The sequence below is a fragment of the Limulus polyphemus genome, unplaced genomic scaffold (genome assembly GCF_000517525.1).
Source record: "Limulus polyphemus unplaced genomic scaffold, Limulus_polyphemus-2.1.2 Scaffold1879, whole genome shotgun sequence".
Lineage (NCBI taxonomy): Eukaryota > Metazoa > Arthropoda > Merostomata > Xiphosura > Limulidae > Limulus > Limulus polyphemus.
The window spans coordinates 179494-190915 of record NW_013667489.1 but is presented as its reverse complement, the minus strand read 5'-3'; the positions used below and the strand labels follow the sequence as shown (position 1 = coordinate 190915).

Below are 11422 nucleotides of genomic sequence, written 5' to 3'. Positions count from 1 at the left end.
CATCCTCCATGTCCTCTCTTCCAGCTCTTGGGGAGCGGATCGATGTTCTGTGCTCAGGATCTATTGTGCTCTGATTCGATCCAAACTTTACTATAGGTCTTTGGTCTATGGTTCTGCCAGGACCATGGCCTTGAAGATGCTGGACCCCATTCACCATCTGGGGCTTCGGCTCTGCACCGGGGCTTTTCTCACTTCTCCAGTCCAGAGTTTGTACACTGAGTCCCATGAACCTCCTCTTCACATCCGTCATTTGCAACTTTCTTTACAATATGCTACCAGCTTCAGTCCTTACCACAGCATCCCACCTGGGATTGTGTCTTTCTTCCTCAGTGGGCAATGCTCTTTCAGAACAGACGGTTTGCTATTCTTCCCTTTGGCCTTCGTATCCAGGCACAACTGGCTGAATTGGGTCTGGCATTAGATGACATTGCTGTCCCCAATGATCAGCCCATTCTGCCATGGCTTATTACCATCCCTTCCTGTGACCTTTCCTTAAGTCATCTGATGAAGGCAGATACTCCTGATTGGAAGTACCGTCTTCTTTTTGCTGAACATCTTTCGAGTCATTCTTCTCTTCCTATTTACACGGATGGTTTGAAATCGGGTGACTCTGTAGGTTCTGCCATGGTGTGCTGTGGCTCGGTAGTTGCTCGCAGGATCCCCTCTACAGTTTCTGTGTTCACAGCCGAGTTGTATGCTATTTCTCTTGCCCTGGATCATGTAGAAGCTATGCAGTACAGTAATTGTACTATTTACATTGATTCTCTTAGCTCTCTACTGGCCCTGGAATCGTTTAATGCTAGTTCTCACCCTGTTCTCATCGATATTCAACACCGATTGGCCCACTTTTCTCTATCTTCTGCTTTCATCCAGTTTTTTGTATACCCGGCCACGTTGGTATTCACAGGAATGAGCTCAGTGACACTGCAGCTAAGTCCATCTGCTCTGGTGCCATCATGGCCGTGCCTGTCCCATACATGGATTATGGTCCTGTCTTCAAGGCACGGCTTCGTGCCAGTTGGCAGTCAACTTGGGGGTGACCAACGTCATAACAAGCTTTTCCAGATCAAACCTTCTGTTGGTCTTTGGCCATTTTCCTTCCATAAGGATTGGAAGGAGGAAGCTGTCATGGCAAGGCTATGCATTGGTCACAGTTTTTTAACCCATTATTTTCTTTTATCCGGTATTGACCCACCAATGTGTAGCCATTGTGACTCTCAAATCACAATAGCCCACATTTTACTGTTGTGCTGTAGTTACGACCATGAGCGGTGGCAACATTTTAGACACGCATTTTCTAAGAGTTTACCCCTGACGTTGGACAGTGTCATTGGTAATGGTGACACTGTCCGACTAGATTGTATTTTTAATCTTTTATGCACCATAGGTCTTTTTAATTGTATATAAATCTTTTATCGACATATTTTGGTTTTAACTTGCTGTATTTTTACATTTTATTCTAATTTGCTTTCACTGTTTTTACTGGTTGTTTGGCACAGATAGCCTTGTTGCTTTGCGCCATAAAGCACCAAACAAACAAACAGCACCTTACTGTTGTCTTTTTTTATGTAGAAATACTTTCAATTCAAAAATTTTTTTTAAACACAGGTGGTTTATATCAACATTGTCACCTGCAAAATGACCTTGTCCAAGTTTATGTAGAAGAATTATTAAATGAGGAAGAAGAGAAAGAAATAAAATGTAAATCAGTAAGTATAACATTATGTTACAAGAAGAAAATCTTTATTTTTAATGTTTTTATTTTATTAATACAAGTTCATGAATGAGGGAATTAAAAACATCTTTCTGATAATATGATTGAGCTTACATCAAAAATCTAGGTAGGAAGTAGGGAATTAAAAAATCTTTGATACTGAGTGAAGGAAATTGCAACACCAGTACACATGTAAGAATGACCTAAGTAACTGTAACTGTTCTAATTTGGATATTGTCTATATATCTTTTCTTACCAGTGGTTTTATGTACAATAGTAAAACCTTTTTAAGGTTACTAAATGAAATTGATTAACCCTGAAGTTACTCATTTGGCTTTACGTGTTGCATTATATTTGGAAATTTTATGTTTTTGACAAAAAAATTTGGTGAAGTAATACATAGAACAGTCTACCAGCAATTAGTTTTACTAATTAGAATATTGAATGATATTTTTGTTTCAATTTTTTTTAAAACACTTGTGTTAGTATGGTTAGTGTAATCAACAAAGTCATGAACCAAAAAGTACCCCCCCCCTCTGTGGCTCAGTAGTAAGTCTGAAGGCTTATACCCCTTAAGACCATGTTTTCTTACCCATGTTTAGTTTTCTGCTTAACAATAAACAAACAAACCAAAAGGAATTTAGTGCAAAAATTGTTTGAATAGGTTATGGATCACATATAGACTCCACCAGCAATTTTAGTTTAAAAAAAAATTTTAATGTGGATTTTACATTTAAACCTTTTTTTCCTACTATGAGTAGTAAGTGAAATTGTTGGATGGCTCACACAATATTGGATAAGCTGTGATTCAACTTAGTTAAAACATGTGTGTGTGAACTTTTTGTTACTAATGCAAATATGAATAACTGTTTTGTTAGTCAGCAATATAGCTGTGGTAGGGTGAGCTGAGAGCTGATATTCATCACACTAATCTTCGTTTTCTAGGTAGACGTACGTAGGTTGAAACATTAATCCTGAACCTCTTTCTACCTTAGAAATGAAAGTAAACATGATTATATATCACTTTTTCACGAAGAATATCTTAATTTTCTGACATAAGACTGAAAATGTGCTGCAGTTTTATTTACATAATTTTTTAGACATTTTTTTTTGTTTTGATGCACACTTGCCTTTTGGATTGAAAACTGTTTTTTGGAGGGTCTCAATACCATTTTTTTAGTAGATCTATTAAGTAAACTTGTTGGGAAAAAGAAAACCTTTCTGATTGTTAGCTTTCAAGAAAATCTAATTACTTGTGTTTGCTAGGTTATTCAGTATTAGCAAAAAATCCAATGTGATCACTATTCATTGTTAAGAATTCTAATATATGTTTTTAAGGAAAGTACATCTATTGTGGATGTAGAGCAGCCAGGCAGCTGTAGATACTTTTTTCAAATACCTCATGGGTTTGAAGCTACTTCACAGGAAAAAGTATCTCTTCAAAGGATGTAAGTTTTTCATTTTGTCCAAAAAAGAACATTTTGTAGTAAAGCAAATAGGCAGAGAAAATAAAGTGTGTAATAATTTGTATCAACTAAGTGTAGAAGGAGTATTTCATTGTGGGAGCTCATAAGGGACATATCATGAGAACTTAATACAATTGTCTTTCTAATATTGCTGCTTTTGATATGAAATAAAAATAATGTTCTTAAAAAAAATAAAGTTTAAAACTACCATTTTTCTTCTACTATGTTTATTTAGAAATGTCAAACCTCACAATAAATCTACTTGATAACTGTTGGTTGTTTTACATAGCTTAAAAACTAATAAACAATTCTACTGTTTATTTTTTGTCCTATGGAAAATATGTGATACAGCTACCCACCTGTCAAGAGATTTGAGCAACCAAGTAAAGTGTTTTTCACTTCAAAACCGAAATTTAGACTACACCTTAATCAAGATTTCCATTTACATAATTATATCTAAATATTCAATAATCTGTGTCTATATCTGCTTTTGCATCAGTACTTTCCAGCTCAACTGCAGAAGAACTTAAGTAATTATGTTTAGAGAAATTTCTTTTTGAAGGGCACTAGTTGGATAGATGTATAATAGAGTAGTTCTTATTTGCAGGTAAAATTTCAGGTTAAAAATTCTAAAACTTTCACCCCCTAATTTTGTTCCAATGTACAAAGAAAAAACATTAATTTCCAAATTTCATCTATTTTTTAACCACACTTCAAGGTTTTTCTCAATAAGGTTGAAATTCTAAACTATGGTGGCCTGGTACCATATGTACCGTGTGATGTAAAAACATATTTGTTATTTATTATAAATGATTTACTTAAAGTATATTAGTTTGTTGCATGTATATTAGTATAATTACATAATTGTATGATTTTAGTGTAGTCAGTCTGTATTTGCATTTTTAATGTTTTCTTTTTGCTGTTAGAAAAGTGTCAACTATGATCTTGCACAACTTGAAGGAGGAATTGTTTCTTTTTTCTTTCTATGTTGTGATGGAATTATCTCCTCAGTAAGGACTACACCCATTTTAGCATTGAGAGTTACCACATTCAAGTGTTGAAATGTTTGTAGTGTCTCTCTGTAGTCCTCTCTAAGCTCCCATGACTCAGGGTCATAATTCAGAAACCCAAGTGGAATTTCTGATATGATATCTTACCTCCTTTAACAAAAAGCTTTCTTGTCTTACACTGCCATCTATTGGCACACATTTTTGCTCGCCACTAGCCTTGATACTCCCACTTATTTCTGCCTACTCACATGCCTACTTCACAACTCTTCAAATACACGAAGCAATAAAAATCCTACAGCAAACTCCCATAATCAACAAACAATTGACAGGAACAGCACGCACACTGCTACTTCTTGGCGAGAAACCCCCAAGCCACAATACAACACTCCACCAATTAATGCCTTCCACAAGCTAGATACCACCACCTTCTTACCCATACCTATAAATATCCACCAACAGTAATCACAATTCACACAACATTCAGCCTTGATAATGGATGCAGAACGCATTCGAAACGCATCAGCCAACTCATCACTAGCTACAGCTTTTACCCGTTGTTCTAACAACGTTAAGACGGCTTATCGACTTCTTGAGAAGAATTCTAAGAAGAAAGTAAACCTACAGACACCGGTCTTGTTTAACAAAATCTGCCTACAAGAAAATCCGTCACCAAAGTACACCAACATGCAAATGACTAAACAGCAACCCTCATTGATGCTGCAACTGTTAACCACTTTCTCGGTTTGATTCACTTATCCACAAGTTTTTAGTTTCTTAACTTTTGTACTACAATTACATTGTTCTTTACTGTTTTTGTTCTCTTTTATGGAGAGTTACGAATTATTTATCTTCTCTCCTCTTTCACTTTTGTGAGTTACGCACTCACAGTTTCAGGTGGTCATGACTAAATGCTGCAGTGGAATTAACAACTGTATCCAACAGGCTGGAACCATGATTCTCAACCCATGAAGTGACAGCTCTGGTCCTTTGGGAGTTCACCAATACTCAGAACACACTGATAATTGTCCTATCATGGATTTCAGTGATTATGAAGTTTTGGATTTGTACAGCTTTTTTCCCCTCTCCTTTATAGGCCTCTCAGTCGTGTGTTGTTTCAGGAGACTTGTCCAGATCTCTTTTCTCCCTTGGTGTATTTGATTATTCAGGTGTGTTATGTCTTTATCTCCTCTTTCCTTTCTCCCCCTGTCCTTCTTGAGAACTAGTCTTTGGGTCATTATTTAGTGTATTGGGGTTTATGCAATTAATTTTGGGGAGCATTTGCATTTGAGGGTTAGTATGCCTCGACCTCCATGAACTGTAGAAGATCATACTTTTGGTTATCATTCCGACTTCCCTTATTTGGAATTGCGGCATTAGGTGTTGCTTCTCCTTTAGTGGGGATTGTACCCCAATAATTCAATTACCTTTTCCTATATTTGTCTTACTCTGCCACCCCTTCTTAGATCAGGTCTAGTGGGGGCCAGACTCCCTCAATTTGCCTACGTTTGGTAGTCTTTGATAGTCGATCCATGGATTCTGAAAGTCAGTTCATAAGTTTGGCCCTCCACTTCTATTCATCTCCCCCTTTGTCTAACAATCCAGTATCCTTCCTTTCTCCTCGGGATCCTTTTTTTGTCTTCCAAATTCATTTCAGGGGCCTTTGTTTCCACCATTCTATGGATGTGTAGCTTCTTCTTGTCTTCTCACAAGACGACTCAGTCCTACATCCTTAGTTGCTTCTCCAGGACATTGTCCTGGTGGCTTGGCTTGTCAAAATGGAGCAATTTTTCCTCACCTCCACACAATTTTTGGGTTCATCTAGGGGTGTTTTTAAACTCTCTCCTCTGTTGGGCCCTATCTGCTCCACTTCAATTGCGAGCTATGGAATGCCTCATATGCAGCATCTCATCCTCTCCTTCTAATGCACAAGAGGTTCTCTCTCTTATGGGGACTTGGGTTTCTCTCTAATCTCTCATTCCTCTTGGTTGTGCCCTCATGTATCATCGTCAGTGGGTTTTGATAGACCAATGGAGCCTAGTTCAGGATCCCTTAAATGCCCCTCATACCCTTCCCCTTCAGACCAATTTTGACTGGTGGTTGGATCAAGACAATACTATTCTAGGTATTACTCCTCCTTGTTCTTAATATCACCTTTTACGGATGCTTCTTTTTCCAGTTGAAGGGTGTATTTTGCCACTCAGGAGGTTTTGGGGTGACGGTATCCTTCTGAAACCTCTCTACATAACAATCATTAGGCTTTCCTTCATTTTTTGCAGTCTCCTAGGGCCAGGTTGGTGATGGTTTACTCCAACTTTTCTATGATAGGCTTGTTCATCACTGGGCAAGGGACATTCGGCAAACATACCCCTGTTTTCTCAAATTGAATATTCTGTGTTGGGCCCACTGCTGTCCCATCACTTTGTTGTATGTCATAATCTGGGTGCCCTGAATCTAATCATGGATTGGTTATCGCAACAACATTCTCCCTGTGGTTTGGTCTTCGGATCTACTCATTTTTCAGGTTTTGTGTGCTATGTGGGATGTCCTAGATTTGGGTGTTTTTGCCTCTCTTCTCACTACTCCACTCCCTCGATTTTGGTCTTCTGTTCCTCATCCTCTGGTGAGAACAGTCGATGCTCTCAGTCTAGATTGGTTCAGATGGTACCTATAAACATATCCTCCTAGTTGTCTCTTCCCATATGTCCTTGCTATTCTTCACACCACTTTTGGTCTGTCCTAAGGGGTTATAGTCCTTTCCATCCTATGGTTCCTCACATACTGTCCTTTTTGCCTTGGATTTTTGAATGGGGCCTTTTACTTTTCATTGTTGTGGACTACAGGGTAGCATTATCTGCCACTTTTTAGTTTACTGACTTTGCTTGTGTTTTCCAGTTGCCAGTCTTATCCATGTTGTTTCATTTCATATGTTTTTTCCGTCCTTCCTACCCTGCTTCCCTTCTAGATTAGCACCTCTGTGTGGTCCTCCATTGGTACTTTTAGCTTTGTGATCTTTATATCACCTTTCTTGAAGTCCCTGTTCCTGCTGTTGTTGGTGTGTGAATATTGTCATTCTTATGTGTTCATGATTGATGTCGCCGTGTTTTTATTTTCTTTGTTCCTTTTTTCTTTTCTTTCCTACTCATTCCTTTATGTCCAAGACTTCGGCTGCTTGAGATGGTACTTTTTACCCTCCCACCTTTATAACTTTGAATCCTGTCTTCCTTCTTTGCAAGGTCAGGGTTCTCTAATAGCAAATGACATGTACTGCTCTCTTCCACGGTTCCCAAGTCTGTTTGTTTCTTCTGTAAGATCCTTACCTCTCCTATGACCTTTTTCCCATCACCCTTCCGGGTTGAATTCACCAGGTAATTTGCTTGGTGTTTTCTTCTCTTTTCTTCTAATAATTGTTGCTTTTTTCATGTGTACTTCCCATCAGATCTGTCACCTTCCCTTGTCCCTGGCTGCACATTTCCATCTTCCCTTGGGGGACATCATCAGTGCTGTAACTGTTTATCTGTTTTGCATGACCAGGTATACTTATTCTTAAATCTTTACTGTATGATCATGCTAGATTACTGTGACGTCCAGACTCTTCTTCTGCGGACCAGATGTACAGTTCCAGATGCTGCCTGATGTTGGTTTGTTGACTCCCTCAACATGTTCTCTATGCTTTCAAATTACAATATCATAACACATATACAAGTTATCTTACACCCATTGTTGAGATGGGGTGTTCCACAGGACCACTCTTAGGTATACCTCATGGTCTTTTGCTTTATAAATATATTTGTCTCGGGCCGTACACTAGTAACCAACATGAGTAAAGCAGACAGGGGTTACCACCCATCTCTGATGATCCCTGGCATTTGAGGTTCTTCCTACTACAAACCTGATGTACAATTCCAGATGCCAACAGGTTTTGGACTGGAGATGCAACCCTAAATAGTGGTCCCTCTTCCTACCATTCACTGGATGTTGGTTCCTGGTGGATCTAATGTTGGTTGTAGCTGGATGAGACACATGAATTCCTGCATATGTAAGGCTGGGGACCATCTTCCTACTATAGACTGGATGAAAAATTCCCAATGCCACCTGGTTTTGGACCAGAATAAAACACCCATATGATCTCTCCTCCTTCCTACCATCTACCAGATGTCAGTTCCTGGTTGATCTGGTGTTACTTGTGTTGGAGGTGCAGACATGTAGATACGGGTTCTTGGTACAGACGTTCATTTTCCCTGCAGACACTTTGTTTGAGGTGAAAGGTAGAAAACCCTCTTCCTACTGTGGACCTGATGTACAATTCCAGATGCCACCAGGTGTTGGTTGAGGTCAAACTCCCATTTACAGTCTATTGCACCCCAGCCACTCTACACTAGGGAGTTCCCATTATTTCTGTAATTTTTTTTCTTGGGGTCCCTTTATGTTTCTGTCCTTTTTGGCAACAGATTACGCAAGATGAAGAGTATACCTAGATCAGAAATGGTGCAGCTACCACAGATGTGTTGTTTTCGAATTCCTTCTCACACCCCACAGTTTTCCTTTTGGTGCTTCTTAAAGGGGGAATAATCTTCTCACTGGCCCTCCACCAGTTCAGTGTGGTATTCCAGCTTTTTCTGAGAGGAGGTAAGATACTGTATCAGAAGTTAAAATTTTCCTAAACTGAAAATTTACTTTCGCAGATACTTACTTAGTGTGGTTTGGTTTGATCTGACAAAGTGGTTAACATGTGCAAGATTAGAGAGGGCTCCAGTTAAGATAGGGGTGGCTTTACACTTTTATTGGTGGTGGGTTGCTGCATAGTCATTTGCAAAAATAAGTGGAAGTATCAAGGCTGTGTCAAGCAAATATTTGCACTGATAGAGGACAGTGTAAGTTGAGAAGGCTTTTTATGAGAGGAGGTATCTATTGAAAATACATTTTCAGTTTAGGAAAATGTTAACTTAGAAGCACCTGAAGAAATCTGTTATGTTCTTTGTCTTGAAATCTTCAACTGACATGGTTTTTAAAGAATATAATTCATCTTTATTATACCTAACAAAACATTGTAGGAAGTTTAGATCATTGCTAGGAGCAGTAAACCATAACTTAAGATAGAATTGAACAACAAAGATGTAGATATCATTGAGTACTGTTTTCCTCGTGGCCAGTGATCAAATCAGTTCCATAAACATCCAGATCTAGAGGGTGTATAATGCCTTGGCTATCCATCATGCATGATGCAGTACTCCAGATGCTGTTAACTCTCTCTACACAGGCTTGGTTGAATTGACTGACCACGTGACCACTTTGTCCTCATTTAAAGTCATTATAGTTTTGTTGCCATTAGCTTTTAATATAGTATGTGAATCTCCACAAAATTTAGCAGACTTTCAGAAAATATTACAAGTCTTTTACATATAAAAAAGTGATTTTCATGTTAAGATTAAAAATACTTTTCTTCATCTCAAAAATCTCTAATTTTATTTGCATAATCTCTAAAACCTCCTAAATACATTTCAAACGTTTTTTTTTCAGGAAAACTTTATATTTTATCTGTTATTTTCTGTACCCTAACTTTATACAAGATTGGTCAATTTGACCAATCTTGTAACCACCAATAAAAATTTAAATAAATCTAAATTACCCCTTTTTTTTTCTAGAATAACTTAAAATTGTAATATTTGTTTATCCAAAGTATACATAACAGTATACATCTATTTATACTTAAATTTTGTTGTTTTATTGACCTACTGTTCATGCCATTACAAATTGAAAATCACTTGGGGAACATGGGAATCGTGTTATGGTATCGAATTACGTTACCCACAAGCTACTCTGTGCTACTCGCGTGTGTGCCTCATGAAATATTTTTGTTATATTATTATTATTTATTTTGCCTAATCTAACCTTAACTAACCTAAAGAGATTCCTATTTTTAACAGTTTAGTTACTTATATAATATCAAATAAAGAATACACATGAACAACAAGAAACAAAGTACTTACCTGGACCTTCTTTTTTTGATATTGACTGTCAATGAACCCTACTTTTTTTATATTAATGGTAGTAGTGCACTAAATAATTTTTACTTACATAATGCACCAAAGAACATAAAATAATAACATACAAAAAACAGACAATGTCCCATAACTAGCACAATTTTTCTGGCTTTCTAACTATGTGACAAGAGCCATTACAAATTCATCAAAGCTAGTCAATATGTTTCTCAATGGAATGAAGCTTGTACAAAAAAAGAAATTGACAACTTTCTGTTCAGAACATTGTGATATAACACATCATTTGAGGTTTAATTTTTAATTTTTTTTTATTTCTAACCTTCACTAAGCTCCAGTATATCATTTCTTCCATTTATTCCAGTGTGACATGTGGAAGAAAGAGGAAGAGAGAAGTTTTGAAAACTGAAGAACTAAAAGAAGTAAGTTTCAAATCTGCTCCACAAAAAAAAAAGTTTAAAGTCTTAAAAAGCAACTTTCAAGTCTAAACTAAGCATTACAACAAAGATTAACAGCTCTGCATCATTACCTTCTCTATTAGAAAAATAATAAATTTATTTACACAAAATCAAGAATGTTGAGAAAGACAGGAGTAGCTGTCATGATTCTCTAGTTTCTAATGAAGGGTTAAATTTAAAATGGCAACAATACAAAGATCTGAAGCCTGCTACAATTAAAATATTCCAAGTACCAAAGGAGAAAGAAAGTAAAATTGAAAAACCTGAAGACTTGTTTAATCATACTTCAAACTGTTACTCCATCTCAGTTTCAGAAAATCTTAAAATGGAAAAATGACTGAAAAAAAAGACATTCCAAAAAAGACTCAAAAAGATACAGATGTCAACACAAAACTTCCATCTTATAAACTACCAACAATTTTATTAACATTAAATTTTGAGCATCTTCATCATCTACCATCATCTACTTAACTCTTTCAGCACAGGCTCTGTCCCTGGGACTGACCTCATAACCATTTTGTACTTGTTATAGTTTTCATGCTTTTAGATTAAAAATACTTTTGTGCATCAGAAAATTTTCAAATTTCACATGCAAAATCTTTATAATGTCCAGATAGTTATCAAATGTAGAAAAAACTTTATATTTTATCTGTTATTTTTACTAACAAATCTCTGTAGGGGTTTGGTCGATTTGACTGATCTCTTAACACCGTTAAAAATTAGGAAATAAATATAAATTATGCCTTTTTCGTTATAAAATGACTACAAATTATAAATG

General features: G+C 36.8%; 1 protein-coding gene across 2 annotated transcripts in view; it reads left to right on the top strand.

Annotated features, from left to right (window-relative positions):
- Nucleotides 1-11422, top strand: part of LOC106465236 — a 56772-nt gene that overhangs the window by 41672 nt on the left and 3678 nt on the right. For both annotated transcript variants that reach the window (XM_013925444.2, XM_022393108.1), the window contains 3 exons: nucleotides 1609-1709; nucleotides 3053-3162; nucleotides 10551-10608. In XM_013925444.2, coding sequence (XP_013780898.1) covers nucleotides 1609-1709; nucleotides 3053-3162; nucleotides 10551-10608 — 269 coding nt within the window. The remainder of the gene's footprint in view (nucleotides 1-1608; nucleotides 1710-3052; nucleotides 3163-10550; nucleotides 10609-11422) is intronic.